The sequence below is a fragment of the Ornithorhynchus anatinus genome, chromosome 5 (genome assembly GCF_004115215.2).
Source record: "Ornithorhynchus anatinus isolate Pmale09 chromosome 5, mOrnAna1.pri.v4, whole genome shotgun sequence".
Classification (NCBI taxonomy): Eukaryota; Metazoa; Chordata; class Mammalia; order Monotremata; family Ornithorhynchidae; genus Ornithorhynchus; species Ornithorhynchus anatinus.
In genome coordinates, this window is record NC_041732.1 from 108,605,827 (window position 1) to 108,629,367 (window position 23,541).

At 48.7% G+C, this 23,541-nt stretch overlaps 1 protein-coding gene across 1 annotated transcript in view; it reads right to left on the reverse strand.

Annotated features, from left to right (window-relative positions):
* Positions 1-23,541, reverse strand: part of DPYSL2 (dihydropyrimidinase like 2) — a 131,423-nt gene that overhangs the window by 14,124 nt on the left and 93,758 nt on the right. Inside the window, exons 4-8 of the mRNA XM_029065996.2 lie at positions 11,579-11,743; positions 11,076-11,137; positions 8,196-8,272; positions 7,035-7,107; positions 6,697-6,817 (exon numbers count right to left, since the gene is read on the reverse strand). Of these exons, the coding sequence (XP_028921829.1) occupies positions 6,697-6,817; positions 7,035-7,107; positions 8,196-8,272; positions 11,076-11,137; positions 11,579-11,743 (498 nt within the window). The remainder of the gene's footprint in view (positions 1-6,696; positions 6,818-7,034; positions 7,108-8,195; positions 8,273-11,075; positions 11,138-11,578; positions 11,744-23,541) is intronic.

Here is a 23,541-nt window from a genome sequence, read left to right on the forward strand (position 1 = left end):
GGCCAGGGGCTGGGGCTGGGGACTACTCAGAATGGTGATTGGATTAGGAATTAATCTGTTGCTGCATTAGTAATCATGGTCTGATTCAGTGTTTCTTCTCTGCTCCCCACTCCCTCCCCTCACTTCAGAAAACAAGAAAACTTCCTGGGCCAAGGGGAGGGCCAGAAATCTGGGCAGGAGTGGGTGGGAGAGAGCGAAGCCAGGAAGGGAGCATGGGCAGGGAAGCCTCTCCTCATTCTGAAACTGAAAACGGGGAAACGTGAATCCGAGCTGTGAATCTTAACTAACTAACCCTAGCTAACTCCACATTTCCCCAACTCTAGTACTCTACTCTTCCAAGCACTTAGTACACTGCTTTGCACAGAGAAAGTATTCAATAAATACCATTGCTTATTCAACCTCCCTTTTGCCTTGCCTATGCACTTGGGTCTGTAGACTTTAATCACTGTGATTCTCTTCCTAGCCCAAAGTATTTATTGAGCATTTACTGTATGCAGCACAATGTACTAAGCTCTTGGGGGAGAACAATACAACAGAGTTGATAGACTGCCTCACTTCAGGCTTAATCCCTTTGATACTCACACCACCCTGACCCTACAACACTATGTTCATACCCTTCTAGTCTGTCGCTTCCCCTATTTGCAATTTATTTTAATGCCTGCCTCTCTGACTAAACTCTAAGCTCCTTGAGGGCAGGGAATGTGTCTACCAACTCTATCGTACTGTATCCTCTCAAGCGCTCAGTGCAGTGCTTTGCACCAGGTAGGCACTCAATAAATTCGATTTTTTGAATGCACGCACTGAGCGTGGCACAGATTTCCTTGCCGATCTTTCCCCTAGAGGCCAGCTGGAGTGAGAGGGATCCGGAATGGCTCAAACCCAGGCCCCATCGACGACCCCAGAATTGCTCCAGCAATCCAGAATGATGTAGGTTTCAGCATTTTGCCTATAAGTGGGTTTGAACCTGGGGCTGACCCTGGGGACTGTCATAATAATAATCATAATCATAATAACGGTGGTATTTGTTTAGCATTTACGATGGGCCCAACACTGTACCCCACACTGGCTCAGAATGGACCCCTGACGCTGATTCCATCTTCCTAAGGCCCTTTGGAGAAGGATTTGTCCAAAGACCAGACAGCTCTCCCAGACCTGAGAATATACCCACAGACTCACCCTGCTCTAGCTCTTTCTCCTTCTCTCTCCCCCACCCTAACCAATCTGTCCTCCAGGGTGGAAAAAGGTGGAGTAAAGGAATGCATGTGGCTCCCTCACTCCCGCTGAGGCCATGTTTCCTGGGAAATTTCACTCCATTTATCTTTGCAGTTTCACCTACTGTCTAGACAGAACCCACAAGGCAAGCAAGTTCAAGAGAGCAAAAACTTGGGGAGCAAACCACCCCCACCCAGAAGGTATGAAGGAAATGCTCCCCATACAGTCTGCTGAATGCCCCGAGATGAAGGCCTAGCTTCTGCCCAGAGCAGCTACGACATTTCCAGCCCTAGCCCGCCCTCCCCTGCCCCCATCCTTGGGACAACCCTCACACCCTTTAACTCTGCAAATCCAAGAGTGACTACTGGGGTTCCTTAGATTCCCCCATGAAAGGTTGTGCTTAAATACACAACAGAACCACTCTCCTCAGCAATGAAACACTCTAAGAGTAGGCTCTCTGGACTTGCCCCATGCTCATAAATAAACATTTGAGCTGTAGCTGGCTTTCTGCAACTCTCCCCTCCAGAAGCACCAAATCTAGTTTTCCTTCTAAGAGAACACATAACCTGCCTTGGGAAAGGCCTGGAGGGATGGTGGAAATTGAAGTCTGACTTCCAGGGTGGCCCCATTTATTACCCGCAGTGCCTCAAAACTGGATAAGCTCCAGGTTCCAATGAGAAGCAGCATGGCCTAGTGGAAAGAGCATGGGCCTGGGAGTCAGAGGACCTGAGTTCTAATCCCAGCTCTGCTACTGACCTGTTGTGTGATACTGAATAAGTCACAACCTCTCAGGGCCTCAGTTTCCTCATCTTTAAAACTGGGATAAAATGCCTGCTCTCCCTCTTAAACTGGAAGCACCGTGGCACTCATGGACCGTGTCCGATCAGCTAGTATTACCCCAGCACTCAGGTCGGCACAGCACAGAGAAAGTGCTTAATCAGGCCAAAATTACTGATTCAGCAGTATCCCTAATCCCATTCATTCATTCATTCAATAGTATTTATTGAGCGCTTACTATGTGCAGAGCACTGTACTAAGCGCTTGGGATGAACAAGTCGGCAACAGATAGAGAGAGTCCCTGCCGTTTGACGGGTTTACAGTCTAATCGGGGGAGACGGACAGACGAGAACAATGGCAATAAACAGCGTCAAGGGGAAGAACATCTCGTAAAAACCGATGGCAACTAAATAGAATCAAGGCGATGTACAATTCATTAACAAAATAAATAGGGTAACGAAAATATATACAGTTGAGCGGACGAGTACAGTGCTGAGGGAATGGGAAGGGAGAGGCGGAGGAGCAGAGGGAAAAGGGGAAAATGAGGCTTTAGCTGCGGAGAGGTAAAGGGGGGATGGCAGAGGGAGTAGAGGGGGAAGAGGAGCTCAGTCTGGGAACGCCTCTTGGAGGAGGTGATTTTTAAGTAGGGTTTTGAAGAGGGAAAGAGAATCAGTTTGGCGGAGGTGAGGAGGGAGGGCGTTCCGGGACCGCGGGAGGACGTGACCCAGGGGTCGACGGCGGGATAGGCGAGACCGAGGGACGGTGAGGAGGTGGGCGGCAGAGGAGCGGAGCGTGCGGGGTGGGCGGTAGAAAGAGAGAAGGGAGGAGCTGCTGGCCGCTTGACTTTGAGTCTGATCAGGTAGGGTCGGCTCGTCCCCCGACCCTGGTCATCGCCTGCTTATTAACACTATTGTAGTGTGCCTTACTGTAGCATGTTGCTATATTAGCGATCTCGCTTGTCATTGTTTATTGTCGTCAGACTTTGAATTTGATCAGGTCGCCCCTTAATCGAGTCTACCCCCGACCCTGATCATCGCCCCTTTTATTAACATGACTATATTGTATCATACTGTATCATGTTGCTATATTAGCACTACTGTATTGTATCATACTGTATCATGTTGCTATATTACCGATTTCATTTATTACTGTTTACTGTTGTCAGTGCTGCCACCCACCTCTCTGGCCTCGCCATGTCCCTCCTCCCCCTCTCCCCGCTCCCGCCCCTTCCTATCCTCCCCTTCCCCTTCCCCTCTCTCGCTCAGCTCTTTCCCGCTCTCTCCTCTGTCTCCTCCCCCCCTCCCCTCTCCCGCCCTAGAACCCCACTTTACCAGCGCTACCCCTCTTCCCCCTCCCCCTACTCTTCCCAGATCTGCCACTTGTCAACTGTGTGACTGTGGGCAAGTCACTTCACTTCTCTGTGTCTCAGTTACCTCATCTGGAAAATGGGGATTAACTGTGAGCCTCATGTGGGACAACCTGATTACCCTGTATCTACCCCAGCGCTTAGAACAGTGCTCTGCATATAGTAAGCGCTTAACAAATACCAACATTATTATTACAGTAACAGAGGCCCAAGGGGAGAGCCACTCAGAATGACTGTCTGTTTACTATTACATTGTACTTTCCCAAGTGCTTAGTACAGTGCTTTGCACACAGTAAGCGCTCCAAAAATATGACTGAATGAATGACAAGCAGCAGCAGGGAGGTTGGTGGGTCAAGGCAGTTTCCAGCTGCAAAGTGTGTGTATGAAGCAGCATGGCGTAGTGGACAGAGCACAGGCCTGGGAGTCAGAAGGTCATGGGTTCTAATTCATGGGTTCTAATCCCGGCTCTGCTACTTGTCTGCTGTGTGGTCTTGGGCAAGCCAATCACTTTTCTGTGCCTCAGTTACCTCTTCTGTAAAATGGGGATTAAGACTGTGAGCCCTACATGGGACAGGGACTGTGTTCAACTTGATTTGCTTGTATTCACCCCAATGCTTAGTACAGTGCTTGGCACATAGTAAGCGCTTAACAAATGCCACAATTATTTTTTCAGGGCCCAGTCTCAGCATCACCATCTCGTACTCTTGTGGCAAGGAGTTTTGGTTGCAGAAGAATCTACTGGCCACCTACTTCTCTGTCACCAGGCCAACTGTGAGGCACTAATGCACAAAAACAGCTTCTGGGTTGGGTTTCCACTAGTCAACCCCACCTAGTAAGGATTCCAGATAGAGACTCCCTCAGCTCTGGCAGAAACCATTTCACAGTGAGTCTGGCAGCACAGTGAGGGAAGACCCTGAGTAGCCAACAGCATTCAAAACCAAGGGAAGCCACCTATCCAAGGGACCTGAGCCACGGGGACTAACGGCCGGCCCACCCGCCCTTAATTCACTGCCAGGCACAATGCTCCTTCAGGGACTATTCAGTCATTCATTCAATCATATTTATTGAGTGCTTACTCTGTGCAGAGCACTGTACTAAGCGCTTAGGAGAGTACAATGTAACCATAATGGAAACATTCTCTGCTCACCATGAGCTTACAGTCTAGAGGGGAACTAGGCCCTGGGCTCTGCCATCAAAGGCGAGTCTCAGTGTGAACCAACAGACTGGCTGAAGTGGAAAAACAGCATGGCTTACAGGAGTGGTCAGTAGACCAGAAAGTCAAAGAGCCAGCTTCACTCCCATTGCCGCCACTAATTTCTCATTCTCTGACATCTAATGGCCTCTGTGGGCCCTGGGCTTTCTTTAGATGAGAAGCAGCATGACGTGATGGTTAGAGTACAGGCTTGAGAGTCAGAAGGACCTGGGTTCTAATCCCAGCTCCACCACTCATCTGCTGGGTGACCTTAGGCAAGTAAGCCCCGATTAGACCGTAAGCCCGTCAAACGGCAGGGACTGTCTCTATCTGTTGCCGACTTGTTCATTCCAAGCGCTTAGTACAGTGCTCTGCACATAGTAAGCGCTCAATAAATACTATTGAATGAACTTTGCTTCTCTGTGCCTCAGTCACCTCATCTGGGAATTAAGAATAATAATAATAATGGTATTTGTTAAACTCTTACTTTGTGCCAAGCAATGTTTTAAGCGCTGGGGAAGATACAAGGTAGTCAGATTGTTCCAAGTGGGGCTCACAGTCTTCATCCCCATTTTACAGGTGAGGTAACTGAGGCACCAAGAAGTTATGTGGCTTGCCCAAGGTCACGCAGCAAACAAGTGGCAGAGCCGGGAATAGAACCTGGGTCCTTTGACTCCCAAGCCCATGCTCTTTCCACTAAAGCACGCTGCTTCCTGGAGATTAAGACCGTCAGCCCCATGTGGGACATGGACAGTGTCCAACCTGAATATCCTGTATCTACTCTAGTGGTTTGAACAGTGTCTGGCAAAGAGTGAGTGCTTAACAAATACCATTACAAAAAAAAATCAGACACATCTCCGGAGCCAACAGCTGGCAGCCCCTGGCTGAGGGCCTCCCTACGTTCCCTCGGGCTCAGGATCACCACAAGCCTCATGATGTAGCTTAATGGGTCAGGCAGAGTGAGCGCCTTCCTCTCCCCCGGCCGCCCCTGCCATGAGCCCGTGGCCAACCAGCTGTTAACAGCCTGGCACTCCCTCGAGTGATTCGGAAATGAAACGGAAAAGTGATGTAATCTGTGTCCTGATGTTTATTTGGGCTCCAACAAATTAGATCCAAACCTGAGTGAAAGAGGGAAAAGCAGCCTGCCTACCACACCCACTCTGCAGAGGGGAGGTCTTAAATAGACGGGAACCAGGCCACGGAGCAACAGAACAAAGGGAGGAAATGGGAACCCCGGGGCTGCTTCTCTGGGAGTAGGAGAAGTTGGAGCTGAGCAGGAGGCCCGCCGAAGCGGCCAGAGACTGGAAGAGAAATCAGATCCCTGAAGAGCAGCACCACATCTCTGCCCACCTGCAAATGGTCTGTCAGTGGAATCTGGTGCGTGCCCGCTAAGTGCAGGGCGCTGCCCTGGGGGCCGCTGTTCACGAAGCGCTGTCCCTGAAGCGCACTGTCCCGGGAGCTGCAGACCCGAAGGCCACCGGCCCGTGATCCATCGTGCACAAAGCGCAGCAGAAGCAAAAGCAGGGAGCAGGGTGTCCTGGTGGATAGAACCTGGGCCTGGGAGTCAGAAGGACCTGGGATCTACTGCCGGCTCCACGACTTGTCTACTGGGTGATCTTTGACAAGTCACGTCATTTCTATATGCTTCAGTTACCTTATCTGTAAAATGGGGGGTTAAGACTGTGAGCCCTATGTGAGATATGGACCACATCCAACCTGATTAGCGTGTCTCTACCCCAGCGCTTAGTACAGTGCCTGACACACAGTAAAGGCTTAAAAAATAAGCACTTGTTAAGCACTTGAGAAGCAGCGTGGCTCCGTGGAAAGAGCACGTGCTTGGGAGTCAGAGGTCATGCGTTCTAATCCCAGCCCCGCCGCTTGTCTGTTGTGTGTCTTTGGGCAAGTCACTTCATTTCTCTGTGCCTCAGTTATCTCATCTATAAAATGGGGATTAAGACTGTGAGCCCCACATGGGACAAGCTGATCACCTTGTATCCTCCCCAGTGCTTAGAACAGTGCTTTGTACATGGTAAGCACTTAACAAATGCCACTATTATTATTATTAATAAATACCATAAAGAAAAAAAACCGCAAAATACAACAAAGCTGCTCCCAATGTGACAGGAAGGTAAAATCTGTCAGGACATACCCTTTTTCCTGGCCTGGGCGATGACTTCCGCAGCACTTTTGCTCATGACTTTGGTGATGTACAGTGGGCAGTTGGTCTGATTGGCAATCGTAATTGCCCGGTTCACGGCTTCAGCCTCCACCTAGAAAAGAAAAAAAGGATCGGCACGTGAGTTGCGAGGGTCCAGCCCAGCAATCCCTCTCCTCGACCAGACCCCTGCAGGGTTGCCAACCCCAAGATTCTCATATGGGTGAGCACGGAAGCACTAGGAGAGAAATGCCCAGGGCCAAGCGAGAGCCTCTGGTTTATTCTCAACAGATGTACTTGGTCGACATTTGACCTCTCCGTCAAGTTTTCACCTCTTCGGGTCTGCTCAGGACGTGTCCTTCGGGGCCGGTGATCCCTAGCTCCAGGATCCTCTGCTGTTCCTGAAATAAAAGCACAGAGAACAAAGATGGAGGAATTGTTCTTCTGACTTGAGGTTCAAGGGAAGATGAGGAGACAGCAGCAGCAGGAGTTGTGGAACGGTGGCAGGACACACATGGGCCCAGAGTTGTGAATTAGGGCCGACAGGGAGCTGACACAAACGTTACACGAATTTACTAAAATTTCTCCGCTCATTCCATGAGTTCCTCCCCTGGGCTAAGCTGCGTGTAAAATTTCTGTGCTGTACAGCAAACGTTTCCTCTTTATGACACGAGGTGAAATGATCCCTCTAGGTGTCTTATGCCTCTGAAAAGGTGAAGGCTAAGTTATACTCAGGCTAAGGACCTCCAAACTAAGGCCCGTGAGATGACAGCCCTGTGTAGAATGGAGCTGGGCCTGATCTGTTAAATTTGAATCTATCCCAGTGCCTAGCACAGTGCTTGGCACATAGGAAGCACTGAACAAATACCATGGCTAACTACCACATTTATTCTCATAACTGCCTCCACCTAATAATTTCTCTCCTTCCCTAACCAATTTTTGAGGAGGAAATCATTTTTTATTTTGAACCACAGACTGGTTAATTGTAAAAGAGAGAACTGCACCAGCCAGAAGAGAAGAAGGGTGTGAATGCTATAATGCAAAAGGGGAAGAGGAATTTTTTCTTTAAAAAGGGTGGTGTGTGTTAGAAGAGGAGCAGAGGGGGTTTAACATAATTCATTGCATGCCTACTGGATGCAGCACTGGGAGAAGGCAATAGAAGTAAATGGCCTAGTCTCTAGTGTCCTCTCACCTTTCTTTGCCTTCTCCATCTCCCCCTTCCTTTTCTTCTTTTTCTCAAGCTACCCTTCTTGCTAGGCTTAATTCCCCCATATAATAGCCCCTTCCCTGTTTGGGGGTTGCAAAACTTTTATTTCCCAAAGTGTGGCAACAAGAGTGAGTAAATATGAAGGCAGAAAAGCCTCAGGTGTGAAAGCAACAACACTGGTCGGGCCCAACCCGCCAGGACCAGATCTTGCCAGGTCTGGGAAACTCGATGACTTGTGCTCAACCCCGGGGCCCCGCGGTACAGGCTAGGAAGGGGATGCTACCTCGCGATGATGTCTCCGTTCTCAGCGTGACCTGGGCCAGGGCAACCAATGTCACGGATCACACTCAGGACCTCGTAGATCTGCAGGGAAGGAGGGGGGCGGACAGTGAGAGCGCGATGTTCAGTATCAGGGCCCAAGCAAATGCTTTTGCCTGTAGTAGGCCCTCCTGGCTCGAGAATCCTCCAGCCCCGCTGCCTGGAGACTGTCCAAGGCTCGACAGATGGTCCAGCTGGCACGGTGCTGCCGTCCGATGGCTGGCAGAGGTGCCACCGTGCAGAAGACCCCAGAAGAGGATTCTGAAGCTCAGGCTCTCTGTGTCCCTGGCTCAGCTCCAGGCCTGGGAGGCCGGGAAGAAACAATCGCTGCCTGGCCGTGCAGGGAAAATCAGCAAATCCAGGGCCAAGCACTGGGAAAATTCTAGAACCATTGTCTCGCTTTTTTCAAGCCTTCAGTGTGGACGCACTTTTGTTTTCCAAAAACGTTTTCACATCGGTTATCTCGTTTTCCCCTCACAACAGCCGTGTGAGCAGGAAGAGGTGGGGATCATTATCCCCATTGCACAACAGGACCCAAGAGGTAAGTGACTTGCCCAAGGCCACCCAGCAGCCAGGGGCAGAGCTGGATGAGAACTCTGGACTCCTGATTCCCCATAGCTGTTCTTCCCCTGATCACCTTTTCTAGAGCTCAATAAATATGATGCTTCCTGTGTTCAGAGCACTGTAATGAGGACATGAACAGTAAATCAGAGTCATGTTCAATCCCGCTCTGCCACTTACAGCTGTGTGACTGTGGGCAAGTCACTTAACTTCTCTGTGCCTCAGTTACCTCATCTGTAAAATGGGGATTAAGACTGTGAGCCCCACGTGGGACAACCTGATTCCCCCTGTGTCTACCCCAGCGCTTAGAACAGTGCTCGGCACATAGTAAGCGCTTAACAAATACCAACATTATTATTATTATTATTCACTTCTCGGTTGCTCAGTTACCTCATCTGTAAAATGGGGATGAAGACTGTGAGCCCCATGTGGGACAACCTGATTACCCTGGATCTCTCCCAGTGCTTAGAACAGTGCTCTGTACATAGTAAGCGCTTAACAAATACCAACATCATCATTATTATTATTACTGCCCCAATGTCTCTCATAGCATCCCTTGGAGCTGTATTACCCTTGCACTTGGATTTGCTCTTTTAATTCACCCCTCCATCAGACCCACAGCACATTTTTGTAATTTACTTATTTATATCAATGTCTGTCTTCCCCTGTAGACTGTAAGCTCATTGTGGTTAGGGTATGTGTCATACTGTTATATTGTTCTCTCCCAAGTGCTTAATACTGCAAATCTGCAACAGCAAGCGCTCAGGAAATACAGTTGATAGATTGATAGATTGATTATCCTGGTTTTTGTTTGGGGAAGCAGGCCCAGAGAGGGTAAGTGGCTACCCCTCCGTATGACCCATACCAGAAAAGCAACCAAACAGCCTGTTTTCACAAGGCCCCAATGTTGAGTAAAAGCACAATGAGCAGAGAGCCAAGAAGGCCCTCTCTTGTCCCCTTGTCTGAAAGGACAGCCTGACCTAGTGGAAAGAACCCAGAAACTGAAGTCAGGAGATGCAGGTCCTAATCTCAGCTCTACTGACTGGTCTGATGTGGGATCTTGAGCAAGCCACTTCACTTCTGTACCTCAGTTTCCTCATCTATAAAATGGTACGAGATACCTGCTCTTCAACCCTCTTAGATTGTGAGCCGCATGTGGAACAGGGCAGAGATGCGATCTGTTCACCTGGTACCTGATCCCAGTACTTAGCACAGAGTAAGTGCTTGATAAGGAAAATTTGGAATATTAGTTAAATGGGCAGAAATGAGAAACAGCATGTCCTAATGGATAGAGCCTGAGCCTGGGAGTCAGATGGACCTGGGTACTAAACCCAGCTCTGCCACTTGTCTGCTGGTTGATCTTGGGCAAGTCACTTCACTTCTCTAGGCCTCAGTTACCTCATCTGTAAAATAGGGATTAAGTCTGTGAGCCCCAGTGGGACAGGGACTGTGTCCAACCTGATTAGGTTGTATCTACCCCAGCTCTTAGTAGATTGCCTGGCACACAGTAAGCACTTAACGAATTCCATTAAAAAAAAAATGGCCTAGTTCCCAAATTCCACAAATTGTTGAAGGACTGAAACCCCAGCAGCCCACAGTGGAGAGGGGTCAAGCAGGCTATGAATTTCCTCAGAACTCTCATCCTCCTTCCCCCGTCCAGCCGCCGTGCAGCCAGATCTGTGCCTGGAGTGCCCAGCCAGCTGCTCCACACAGCCATCCCAGACTGGGGAATGGATTCTGACCAAGGGATGAACAAGGCAGGGAAATCTTCAAGCAGGATAAGAGGAGCCCTGAAACTGAGCTCAGATGAGAATAAAGAGTCAGCTATACACCTCTCGGGATCCAATACTGCCCCAGCTGTCTGGGAGATGAGCCAGGTGCCCGCTGAGGGAACAGGGGACTCAAAGTCATGGCAGAGCCAGGTGCCCAAGATGAAATCGTGTTGCCTTTCCTAGACAACTCTTCATTCCGCCCCCTCAGACACTTCAGCCGATGGGGTGCGCCTACTTCCTCAGAGCTGGAGGCGGCTGCCAGGAGAGAGGATGGCCCGTAGCACCAAACAGTAGCCACCCTTCAACCGTGGACCTCATGATCTCATGCCAGGCCTTTGGGCCAACTGAGGAATACAACACAAACAGAGGAGGGGGAAGCATCTGGCCTGGCCGCTCAACCAAGCCAGCCCCAGCCACAGCCCCCTAAGCTACAGATCTTGCAAACCTTGATCCAGAAATGTAAAGCCTAAGTGTCAGGTACCGACTGATGCTTTCAAGAGCAGGAGGCCACCTACCTGAGAATCCGTTAGCTGGAAATGGTCTTTGAAGGCCATGTACACCAGGAAGGAATTTACACCTATTGGGGCAGAAAAGGAGAGAGAAAAGGGGACAATGTGAATGAGTCAGACAAAATGAACGCCAAAGAAATAAACCAACCACTCTCACGGGGAAAACTTTGATGGGTTTTCAGTGTTTTCCACAGGTTCCTCATGGAACTGATCAGACATTCATTTCTTTCCCCAAATTCTCTCACTTCCTCCCTTCTGAGCCACTATTAGAGGACTACTGGAAACCAGAAGACTGTGCCTTCAAGCCTAGCAGCTAGGAGTGGTTGCTAGGCGAGAACAACTCTCAAGAAACATGGTCAATAAAACCCCCGACTTCATGGCTCAGACCACCTCCTGTTCGCTAAAGTCACAGGGCTGAGCCTACCAGATTGGTTTCCAACTAAAACAGGCAGGGCTTGAAACTCCAGAACTGCCTTCTTTCGAATCATCTCGAGTCCCCCAAGGCCTACCATGATCTTTCACCAGGGTTTCCATCTCCTCCTGGACGCCCTTATGCCACTCGGTGATGTCCACATGCAGGGAGTAGTCGCAGCACGACTTGCCGTCCGCCCACTCTCGCCACTGGTCGAAGGCCGTGAGCAGGCTGGTCCCCGGCTCTGGAACCACATGGTCAACTAGGAAACACAAACCCATTCCAGCCGTTAGCAGGGGCCCAAATGCCAAGTTATCACTGAGTTTGTTCCCACTCCTTCCCACGGAGGGAGCATTTCATGTTCTGACAGAGATGACAATCTCTCCAGCTCAAGTTGAGACAGCTGGACTTCTGGCAATGAGGAAGGAGAGAGAAGTTGAGTGCTGAATGTCAGCTAGAGTGAAATCATCTGGGAAAAAGGCAGGCCTCACGTCCCGATTCAAGACTCGTGAAAGCACAGCCCTCAGGAAAGTTTCATGGACGATGCCACCTTATCAGCCAGAGCAGGCATTCGAACAATCTGTTCCTCTTGTCGCTCCCTTGCTGTGTTTTCAAGTCCAACCCGACCAACCGAGAAGCAATTTGGCCTACTTCAAGATTCTGGACCTGGTCCACCCAGTTCAGACCCTTGGGTGGTTTCTGAGAGAATTCATTCTCTTTAGCTTTGATAAGAAGGACTGGAGCTGGCTGGGCCCCACTGGGCTTCACACACCTACTGGAAAGCACAATATTCCTTTGCATGTCCTACTACAACCAAATCCCCACACTTAGCTCCTTTAATGCTACCCTTCTAACTGATCTCGTCTATCTCGCCGCCGATCTCTCACCCATGTCCTGCCTCTTGCGTGGAATGCCCTTCTTCCTCAAATCCGACAATGACTCTCCCCATCTTCAAACCTTTCTGAAGCCACATCTCCTCCAAGATGCCTTCCCTGACTAAGCCCTCCTTTCCTCTTCTCCCACTCCCTTTGGCATCACCCAACTTGCTCTCTTTATTCATTCCCCCTCCCAATCCCACAGCACTTATGTACATATCTGTACTTCATTTATTTATATAAATGTTTGTCTCTCCCTCTAGACTGGAAGCTCGTCGTGGGCAAGGAATGTGTCTCTTAATTGGTGTATTGTACTCTCCCAAATGCTTTGCACAGTGTTCTACACATAGTAAGCAGTTCAATAAATATGACTGACTGACTGCAAAACCTTTCCTGGAGGAAGATCAAAGCTTTTCACAGCACCATGCTCAAGGGTGTCATTATTGTTCACTGTGTGTAAGGCAGTTTCCTGGAACAAGGCATTGGCCTCAACTTGCAGACAGAGAAACTGAAGCAAGTTTAGTTTACGGTCAATCAAAATCAATGGGGTGAAAAAGGGATCTTCCAAGCCTGAGGACCACAAGCCACCATCTGAAGGTGGAGGGTGGACTGCTAAACAACTCTGCGGAAGAACAGTAGCACAGGTCAGGCTCTGGAGCTCCAGCAAATCTCCACAACGCAACGTTTCTAACCGAGACAGAGCCGACACCTCAGCTCCACTTCCCTTTGGCACCTGTGGTCTTCCCAAGTCAAAAAAACCCAGCTTTAGTTTTTACATTGTTTTTAGGTGTTGCTATGGCAATCCCAATCCATGGGCAGCTGGCTCGAGTGAACAGAAAAAAATGATCATAAATAATTCTTTTACTCTAGCCTGGAGGAGATGATAGATGTCGCCTGACCTAATAAAAATAAAAAATAAAATTTAAAAATAAAATGAAAAATAAAATTTAGACACGAAAACTCCAATGGCCCACGGCCGAAAACCTTAGGCTGGTAGCAAAAGACATCAGGCTGAAAGGGAGGAAGGATTTTCTTCAAAACCAAAATGGGATCCCCTACTCTGAAGGCTTTCTTCAGGATCCTGGCACCCCTGCCGTCATTTACATCACGGTTGTGAAATCTGGGAGTGTGGCAGGGGCTTAGGGAGATGTGTGTCAGCGGTTAGCATTTTTGGGCTTACTTGTGTTGCTAATGAAGTGGCCCTTTGAGGGAGGGTCCTCATTTGGGAAGTGGGAAGGGAGCAAGTGGCCCTAGAATCGGTCCTGGATCCTGGACTGGTTACCTCCTCACTGCCCTACCTAACCCAGAGAGAGGAGGGGCCCTGCCGACATCAGGAAAAGCTGACCCATGGCTGGGATGAAGCACAACCTAAGGTGAGAGGAAAAGGAGGCGTACAAGGAGGAGAAGAATTAAGACTGGGGATTAAAACTGTGAGCCCAACATGGGACAGGGACAGTGTCCAACCCGATTTGCTTGTATCCATCCCAACGCTTAGTACAGTGCCTTATACACGGTAAGCACTTAACAAATACCACAATTATTATTATTAATAACCAGTAGTAGTAATTGTAGAGTACAAAGATATAGACGAAAGTGTGATGGAAAGGATGGGGGACGGTGTCAAGGTTCTTAGGGGGTGCGGAAGTGATGAAGCAGTAATTGAGGGGTAGAAGGCAGAAGACTGGAAATAGGTGTTCAATACATAGTGGCAGATTGTCTCCCTGACCGTGACCCACTCCCTGAGGTTCGACGCACACAATGAACGGACTCCCGAAACTGAGACACAGCTGTTCGCTCAGAGAAAATTAAAACAAGAGCACATATGTTTTCCACGAGCTTCAACAGTCCAGAGTCAGGAACATAGGAACGTGCTTATGAAAGCTCCCACATGCTTTCCCACAGTTGTGCTTTCCGCAAAGACTCTTCTGGGATCATCAGGCCAGGGGGGAGGACAGGCAGTCCGCTGACCTTCCAAGGGGCAAGAGATTCCTTGAGAGGCCAGTGGGGGCTGCCCAGTCTGCTGGGGCCTCACTAAGCCCTTAGCCACAGAGAAGGCTCACCCTGACTCTACCGCTGGCCTTCGTACTAGAAACGACATTCCCGTGGCCTAGGGGAAAAAACGTGAGTTTGAGTCCCAGCTCCGCCTCTGGCCACCAGCTCAACGTTGAGGATCCAAAATGGATTTTTCTGGGCCGGAGGAGGAAGATGACAGGACTGGGGTAGAGAAAGCAGACACTCCGCGAGGCCTGCAGGCCCAGTTTCCAGGCTAGCACATTTCCTTTATACTTTCCAGTCCGGCGGCTAAACAATCTTAACATCCGGCTGAGCCCGGCCAAAGGAGAAGCAGTCAGCAGATATAACATTCTCCACGCTTCCAAGCTGCTATCAGACTCCTCATCTCCTGCCAATTAGCTCAGGCATCGTTTCTGCCCTTCCCTCTGGGCCCGGGAGAGAGTGGCTTACTCTCTCTTTCTCTCTTTGCAGACAGATTTATCAGCTCAAGATTAAAGTTAGACAATAAGCCAACTTGAGGCAACACTTGACAAACCAACTCAGGTGGCTACGTGAGTGGCTTCAATGTGCCAAAGAAGCTCCTCCCTCCATCCCCACCCCTGCCACCCCAGCAGGGTAGTGGAGCTACTATAAATCACTTTTGGCAAGACACTTTTAGCATTTTAACTATGAACATTTCATTCGAAAGGCAGTCCTTCCATTTTTTAAAATCATATTTGCTAAGCACTTAATATGTGCCAAATACTGTACTAAGAGGTGGGGTAGGTATAAAATAATCAGATTGGACACAATCCATGTCCCATATGGGACTCACAGTCTTAATCCCCATTTTACAGTTTAAGTAACTGAGGCACACAGAAGTTAAGTGACTTGCCTAAGGTCACACAGCAGACAAGTGGCAGAGCCAAGATTAAAACCCAGGTGCTCTGACTCTCAGGCTCGTGCTCTTTCCGTTCTGCCACACTGTGTCTTGAAATGCAACGATCAGCCACAACTTCTTTTCGGTAAGCCGCAGGCCCGAAGGGGAAAGATTTGATGATTCAAAACCCCTGGCGCCTATCAAGAGCTTCTCCAAAAGATGTTAAAATAATTGGCCAATTACAGGGAAAGGTTGTTTTTTCCGTAATTAGCCGGGTCTGCTGAATCTGGGGCAGAGGAAATCTGTACTGCCTACCAGCGGCAGGAGCTGAATTTTAAGATGAGCCAAACGGTACAAACAGGGTCACCACAGAGCACACCATCGACTTCCCATTCAGCCGACAAGTCAACCCTGACATTAACCTTGTGCAGAAAAAATAAAGCCTACAGCGGGGAACAAAAATAGAACAAGGACGACGGCTGCTATTACTGGTGACCTATTGTCATGTCTTACTAATCCCCCCACTCCCACCTCTGGCCTATCTCCGACCCAGCCCCCCTCAGCCCCTCACGCTGTGAGGAACCAGCTCCTCTTCCCTACCCTATGACCCCAGCCCACCTACCCAATTTCTTCCCAGAGCTCCCTTCTCCCAGCTTGAATTGAGCTCCCTTCTCCCAGCTTGAATTGAGCTAGGTTTCTAGGGCACGGTTTGGACGTCAAGCCAGGAAACAGAAGCATGGGAGAGACATGCTGGGCTCACAGAGCATGACGTGAGGCGAAGCAGCATATGCCTGGAGCACCTGGGCCCAAAAAGATCATGCATGAGGAACGCACTTCAGAATAAAAATAAACAGACATTTATCACTTGCTGTTTGGGCGTGACTGGTATGGGTGGCATGGCCTGATTGCGTATCTTGGCTGCACCTGCATCTCTTGCTCAACTGTACCAGCAATGTCAAACTTGGCCTGGCCCAAGGGTTCAAAGGTATCCTGAAAGGACAAATCTTCACTCCAGGCAATTTGTCTCACAACAAAAAAACTCCTCCTTCTGGCCACAGAGCCAATAAATACCTATGACTTGACTGCCAGCCAATGGCACTATGGAGTAATCATAATAATAAATATAATAAATAATATGTGGTCATATTAAAGTGCATAATAATTAATGTCACTATTAGTAATGGTAGCATTTGTTAAGAGCTTATTATGTACCAAGCATTATCCTAAATGCTGGGGTGGCAGCCCATACAGGGTTCGGAGTCTAAGGGGCAGGGAGAACAGGTATGGAATCCCCATTTTGCAGTTGAGGAGACTAAGGCACAGAGACGTCGTGACCGGCCCAAGGTCATACAGCAAACAGGTGGCAGGGCCGCGATTTGAACGCAGGTCTCCTGACTCCCAGTCGTGTAGTCTTCCTCTCTTAGAGCATGCTACTGCAAATCTGAGACCAGCTATGCCATAGCCCAAGCATTCTTCAATGGATCCTTTTTGGTCTACCCCAATCAATCAATCACTCAGTTGCAGAGCTTGGAAGAGTACAATACAATGGAATTGGCAGATACCTTCCCTGCCCACAAGGAGTTATGTAAGGGGAAAAGAGGGAGGAGCAGGGGGAGAGAGGAGTGGGAGGAGCAGGCAAAGGTGACTCCTTCATGGGCCCCGACGCAGAGGAATGACTGCTAAAGTCCCTTCATCCAGTCATCCCCGGGGTGGCAGTGCCAGGGGTTGGGGCCAAGTGGAAATGGGTAGGGGCCCAACCAGCGGGTCTCCTCGACTGAGCCACTACATGTCTTTGCCTGATATCCTCACTAACTGGACGGCCCGTCGGTCAAGCCAAATCAAAATCCCTGGCATCACGGAGAATCGTTATTATTACTTTTATTCATTCATTCAATCGTATTTATTGAGCACTTACTGTGTGTACAGCACTGTATTAAGCGCTTGGAAAATACAGTTCAGCAACAGATAGACAATCCCTACCCAACAATGGGCTCACAGTCAGGGTACTTGTTAAGGGCTTACTATGTGCCAAAAACACCGGGATAGACAGAAGTTAGTCAGATTAGACAAAGTCCCTGTCCCACATGGGGCTCACACTCTTAATCCCCATTTTACAGGTGAGGGAACTGAGGCACAAAGAAGTGAAGTGACTTGCCCAAGGTCACAGGGCAGATAAATGGTGGAGCCGGGATTAGCACTCAAATCCTTCTGACTCCCAAGCCCATGCTCTACCCACTAAACCAGAAAGCTCCTTTTACTCCTGGCCATCAGCTCTCGGATCTTGGGCAGCTCTCCCCATTTTCCTGACCAGCTCTGTTTCCACACTACTCCCCAGCTCCCCCTCGCCACTCCCTCCAGGCTTCCCCAAGCTTCATTCTCAGCTCTCCTGCTTCCAAATCTACCTTACGACACCCCCCCATCCCAATTCGAGAGATAACAGCTCTCCCCACCTTCAAATTCCCCTGACAATCCCACCTCCAGCACAAAGACTAGTGGATAGAGCCCAGGGCCCGCGAGTCAGAAGGACCAGGGTTCTAACTCTGGCCCCACTACTTATCTGCTGTGTGATCTTGTGCAAATCACTTCACTTCTCTGTGCCTCAGTTACCTCAAATGTAAAATGAGAATTAAGACTGTGAGCCCCATGTGGGTCACGGACTATGTCCAATCTGATTAGCTTGTATCTACCCCAGCATTTATTACAAAGCCTGACACATAGTAAGTGCTGTAAGATTGTTGTGGGCAGGCAATGTGTCTGTTTATTGCTATATTGTACTCTCCTGTGTGCTTAGTAGAGTGCTCTGCACACAGCAAGTGCTAAATATGACTGACTGAATGAACGAACAAATACCATTAAAATAAATAAAAATAAATAAATTCCCGAAATCCAGGTCACATCTTGCCAACAGCTACCTTTAACACTTAGGCATTTATTTCTCAGTACTTACAGACACATGTATATATAACATACGATATCATGTATATTGGATAGAATATCAAGACTCAGTCTTAGATGCAGGAATCAAGCCAAGTAGATCAGTTCTTTCAAATGACAGGGAACGGAATCCCTTTTTCTGCCCTCACAGACAGGTTGGGAGATTGCTCCTCGAAGGATTATTTCAAGGTGAGCTAGTCCTGATTACTTACAAGTCAAGTGAGGGTGCGGGGCAGCCGAGGCTAAAGAGAACAGGGGGAGGGGCTTATCTAGGGGCCAGTAAAGAGGAAAAGGGGGCAGGTTACCAATTCCCCATCCCTGGAGGGGCGCCGCAGAAAGGGGGTGGCCGGCTGCTCATGGGTCGGCTTGAGCGAGCGAAAGGAAACTCTCGGGCAGGGAGCAGTGCTGGAACGGGGGGAAACCACAGGGGCCCTAAAGGCTCAACCAAGAGGAGTCGGGAGGACAAGCCAAACCTCCCTGGCCCCGGACAGAGAGGCAGCTCTGCCCTGACCCTGCTCCTGTAGAGCCCCACCCCAGGCAACAGCCAGGCCGCTGCGGGCCTCGGAGAGGAAATCAGGAGAGTGCCCAGAACAGCACTTCCTGTTTGTGTCGGGCTCTTGGTTGCCTAGGGCTACCAGACCACAGTTTCGCATACGGCTTGCCAAAAATAAGAGATTCCCGGGCTGGATGAAACGGCAGAGAAAAATGACACAACTGTGCCTTCGTGATTCAAGGTTGGCACTGTCTCTTTCCTGTTCATCCCTCCTGAGGCAAGGCAGAGACGAGGGAAACTGAGTCTTCCAGAAGTTTCCTTTCCTTCAACACACGCACAACTCGCACACACACGATACTACACCGCACTGAAACCAAGTGCCCAAAAAGGAAGATTAAAAAGTCACGTGTGATCTTCTCCTTCTCATTCCACAGCTAATAAACAATTCTCCTCCAGCAAGTCCAGTGGGGAAGGAAGAGTGGTTACGTCAGATGTTTTTTGGTGTCTGTCTAGAGTCAACATATGAATTGACTTTTTTCCTCCCTAGAAACCTGGATGGATTTCAAAATAGTAACACAACATGTCTCTATTCTGCACTGCACTGATGGTACCATTGTGCGCTCCTGGGGCCGGGATGAGGTCAAACTAGGCTGTACTGTTTAAAAGGTCCTTTTGGGGAATCTGACTCCATTCCAGGCTCAGGAATAAAAGCCTGTGTGTTTGGACTCTGGTGTGTTTGGACTCTGGTTTAGGATTAATAAGGGGCCAGGGAGTTCAGAAGCCATTAATGACCCTCTGCAGCTGTTTGGGCTGTTAGAAGTTCCAGCCTCAGGGAAAATGCTGTCCGGTATCTGCTTTAAATAGATTTAAGGAGCCTCCCTGTCTGTGGACTTCTCTAATACCTCCTGGAGAACAATGAAATGTGGGAAGCCGCATTCAAGGGGACCTCACTACTAGCTCAAAGAAAGCTGGGAGACCCATAACGGTTTCCTGGCCCTCACCTAGATATGGATTGGAGAACCCAGGGAAGGTAATCATCAGTCAATCAATCAATGGAGAAGCAGCGTGGCTCAGTGGAAAGAGCACAGGCTTGGGGCTCAGGACACTTGGGTTCTAATGCCTGCTTTGCCACTTGCCTGCAGAGTGACCTTGAGCAGGTCACTTCGCTTCTCTGTACCTCAATTTCCCTATCTCTAAAATGGGGATTCAATACCTGTTCTCCTACCCTTTAGACTGTAAAGAGCCCCACGTAGGACAGAGTCTGCGCCTGCCCAGATCATCTTGTATCTACCCCAGATCTTAATATAGTGCTTCGAACATACTATTTAACAAATACCTACCACAATTATTACTACTACTATTAATATTATTATTATTATTATTAAGTCAACAGCATTTATTGAGCACTTACTGCATGCAGAGTACTGTTCTAAGTTCTTGGGAGCATACAATACAGTTGATAGACACAATCCTTACCCCCTCGAGGACCTTACCATCAAGTGAGGGAGACAGACTTTAAAATTAATACCAGGTAGAGGAAGCAGCAGAGTATAAGGATGGACATGATTATCTGGGGGGCCTGAGGGGAGCAGTTAGAGAGTTGGTACAAGTGGATTGGGGTACAGGTTTGAATTCTACGTCAAGATACGATGTAGTTGTTGATAGACAATAGCCACAATCTGCCTGCACAATGCTAACACAAAGCAGTGGTCCCCTACTTGTTCCACTGTCACAATCCCACATGCAAACGTGCCCCCTCCCCCCCACCACCAGGTCATTCGATGTTCCATAAGGAAGATGAGGACACGAGCTGGTTAGCCTGACCCATTTCAGGCCCTGGGGAGGCCATGATTCCCAACTAGAACAGTCCCCGTGTCTGTAGGCTAGCACAAGGGGAAAAAACATGTCAATCCAGATGTCTTTGGAAAGCCCCTGGAACAAGTCCCAGGAGTCCATGGAGTCAACCATTTGAGGCAGCCTCCTGTCCAGAAGTGAGGTGGAGTCACTGGGGCCAGAGGCTAGCATGTATTGGATGTTTCCAGTGTGCAGAGCACGTACCGAGTACCTGGGAAAGTACAATACAATCAAGATGGCAGGCACAAGCCCTGCCCACAAGCTCTGTGAGAAGAGCATGGCCTAGTGGAAAAAGCATGGGCCTGAGAGTCAGAAGACCTGGGTTCTAATCCCAGCTCTGCCACTTTTCTGCTACATGAGTTTGGGCACGTCACTTCACTTCTCTGTGCCTCAGTTACCTCATCTGTAAAATGGTATTTATTGAGCACTTCCTATGTGCAGAGCACTGTACTAAGCGCTTGGAATGTACAATTCGGCAACAGGTGGAGACAATCCCTGCCCAATAACAGGTGCACAGTCTAAACTTATGGTGTGCAGAGCACTGTACTGAGCACTTGGAAACGAACAACATGAAAAATTAACAGACATATTCCCTGCCCAGAGTGAGTTTACGGTTTAGAGGGGGAGACAAACATTGACATACATAATTAAATTTCAGATATGTACATAGGTATTGTGGGGTTGGAAGGGGGAATGAGTAAAGGGATCAAGTCAGAGTAATGCAGAAAGAAGTGGGAGAAGGGGAAAGTAGAGCTGATTCGGGGAAGGCCTCTTGGAGGAAATGTGCCTTCAGTAAGACTTTGAAAGGGGGGAGAGTAATTGTGTGTCAGATAGCTTGTATCTACCCCAGAATTTAGAACAGTGCCTGGCGCAGAGTAAGCACTTACAAATACCATAAAAAAGGAGTTGTCCTTCTAAAAGGGGAGGCAGACATTAAAATACATTACAGAAAGGGGAAATGGCAGAGTGTAACCATCTGGTCATGAGTGCTGGGGCTGTGCTGAATATCAAGTGCTTAAGGCGCACCCACTCAAGAGGTGACACAGAAGGGAGAGCAAGTAGGGGAAAGAAGGCTTAACCAAGCCTCTTGAAAACATGATTTTAGGCTGGCTTTGAAGGTGTGGAGAGTGATGGTCTGTCAGATGTGAAGGGAAAAGGAGTTTCAGGACAGAGGGAGGACATGGACAGTGAGACAGACAAGATCAAGATATTGAGAGTAACAGGAGTGAATGTATGGGTTGGGTTGCAGAAGGAGATCAGTGATGGGGAGAGTTGATTGTAAGAGCCTTAACACTAATAGTAAGGAGTTTCTGTTTGATGCAGAGGTGGCTGGGCAACCACTGAAAGGTTTTGAGGAGTGGGGACACAGGGACTAGAGGATTTTTTTTAAGAAAAATGATCACAGGTGTGGAGTGAAGTATGGACTGCAGAGGGGAGAGACAGGAGGCAGGGAGGTCAGCAAGACGGTTGCTGCAGAAGTCTAGGTGGGTTGTGATAAGTGCTTGGATCAGTGTGGTAGCATGGAGAGGAATATGAGGATTCTAGCGATGCTGTGGATGTAGAATTTAATATGTGGGCTGAATGAAAAAGATGAGTCAAGGTTAATGCCAACATTATGGGCTTGTGAAACAGGGCGGGTGGTGGTGGTGTCTAAATTCATTTATTCATTCAATCGTACTTATTAACATTTACTGCATGCAGAGCACTGTACTAAGTGCTTGGGAAAGTACAGTATAACAATCAACAGACACATTCCTTGCCCGCAACACACTTGGAGTCTAGATGATTTATTGTACGCACAGCACAGTACTAAGCACTTTGGGAGAGTACAGAAGAGTCAGTAGACATGATACCCTCCCTCTAAGAGTTTACAATTTAGCACATACCCAACCTCTCGACTCCTTCATGGGAGGAGGCTTGACTCTTCACCACTCTCCCCAACCCACCCACCCACCGACTTTCTGACTTTCATTAACATCAATGGTACAGAACAAGGTTTGGGTGGGAAGATGAGGAGTTCTGTTCTGGACATGTTGAATTTGAGGTGAGGTGAGGTCTGCAGGACATCTAAGTAGAGATGCCCTGAAGGTAGGAGGAAATACAAGACTTCAGAGAAGGAAAGTGATCAGGGCTGAAAATGTAGGTTTGGGAATCATCCACACAGAGATGGTAGCTAAAGTCATGGCAGTGAATGAATTCTCCACAGGAGTAGTGGTAGATGCAGAGAAGCAGCATGGCTCAGTGGAAAGAGCCCGGGCTTGGGAGTCGGAGGTCATGGGTTCGAATCCCGGCTCTGCCACTTGTCAGCTGTGTGATTGTGGGCATGTCACTTAACTTCTCTGTGCCTCAGTTACCTCATCTGGAAAATGGAAATTAACTGTGAGCCTCACATGGTACAACCTGATGACCCTGTATAGTAATGTTGGTATTTGTTAAGCGCTTACTATGTGCAGAGCACTGTTCTAAGCGCTGGGGTAGATATAGGATAATTAGGTTGTCCCATGTGAGGCTCACAGTTAATCCCCATTTTACAGATGAGGTAACTGAGGCACAGAGAAGTGAAGTGACTTGCCCACGGTCACACAGCTGACAAGTGGCAGAGCCGGGAGTCGAACCCATGACCTCTGACTCCGAAGCCCAGGCTCTTTCCACTGAGCCACGCTGCTTCCCAAAAATATCTACCTCAGCGCTTACAACAGTGCTCTGTACATAGTAAGCACTTAACAAATACCAACATCAGTATTATTATTATTAGATGGAGAATAAAAGGGGACCTAGAACTGAGTCTTGAGGGACTCCTACAGTTATGGAGTGGGAGGCAGAGGAACAGCCTGCGAAAGAGACTGAGGAGTGGTCAGAAAAATAGGAAAATCAAGAGAGGACAGTATCAGAGAATAATAATAATGGAATCTAGGCTTATTATGGGCCAAGCACTGTAACTATTCGCTGGAGTAGATGCAAGATAATCAGGTCCCACTTGGAGCTCACAGTCTAAATAGGAGGGAGAACAGGTATGGAATCCCTATTTTACA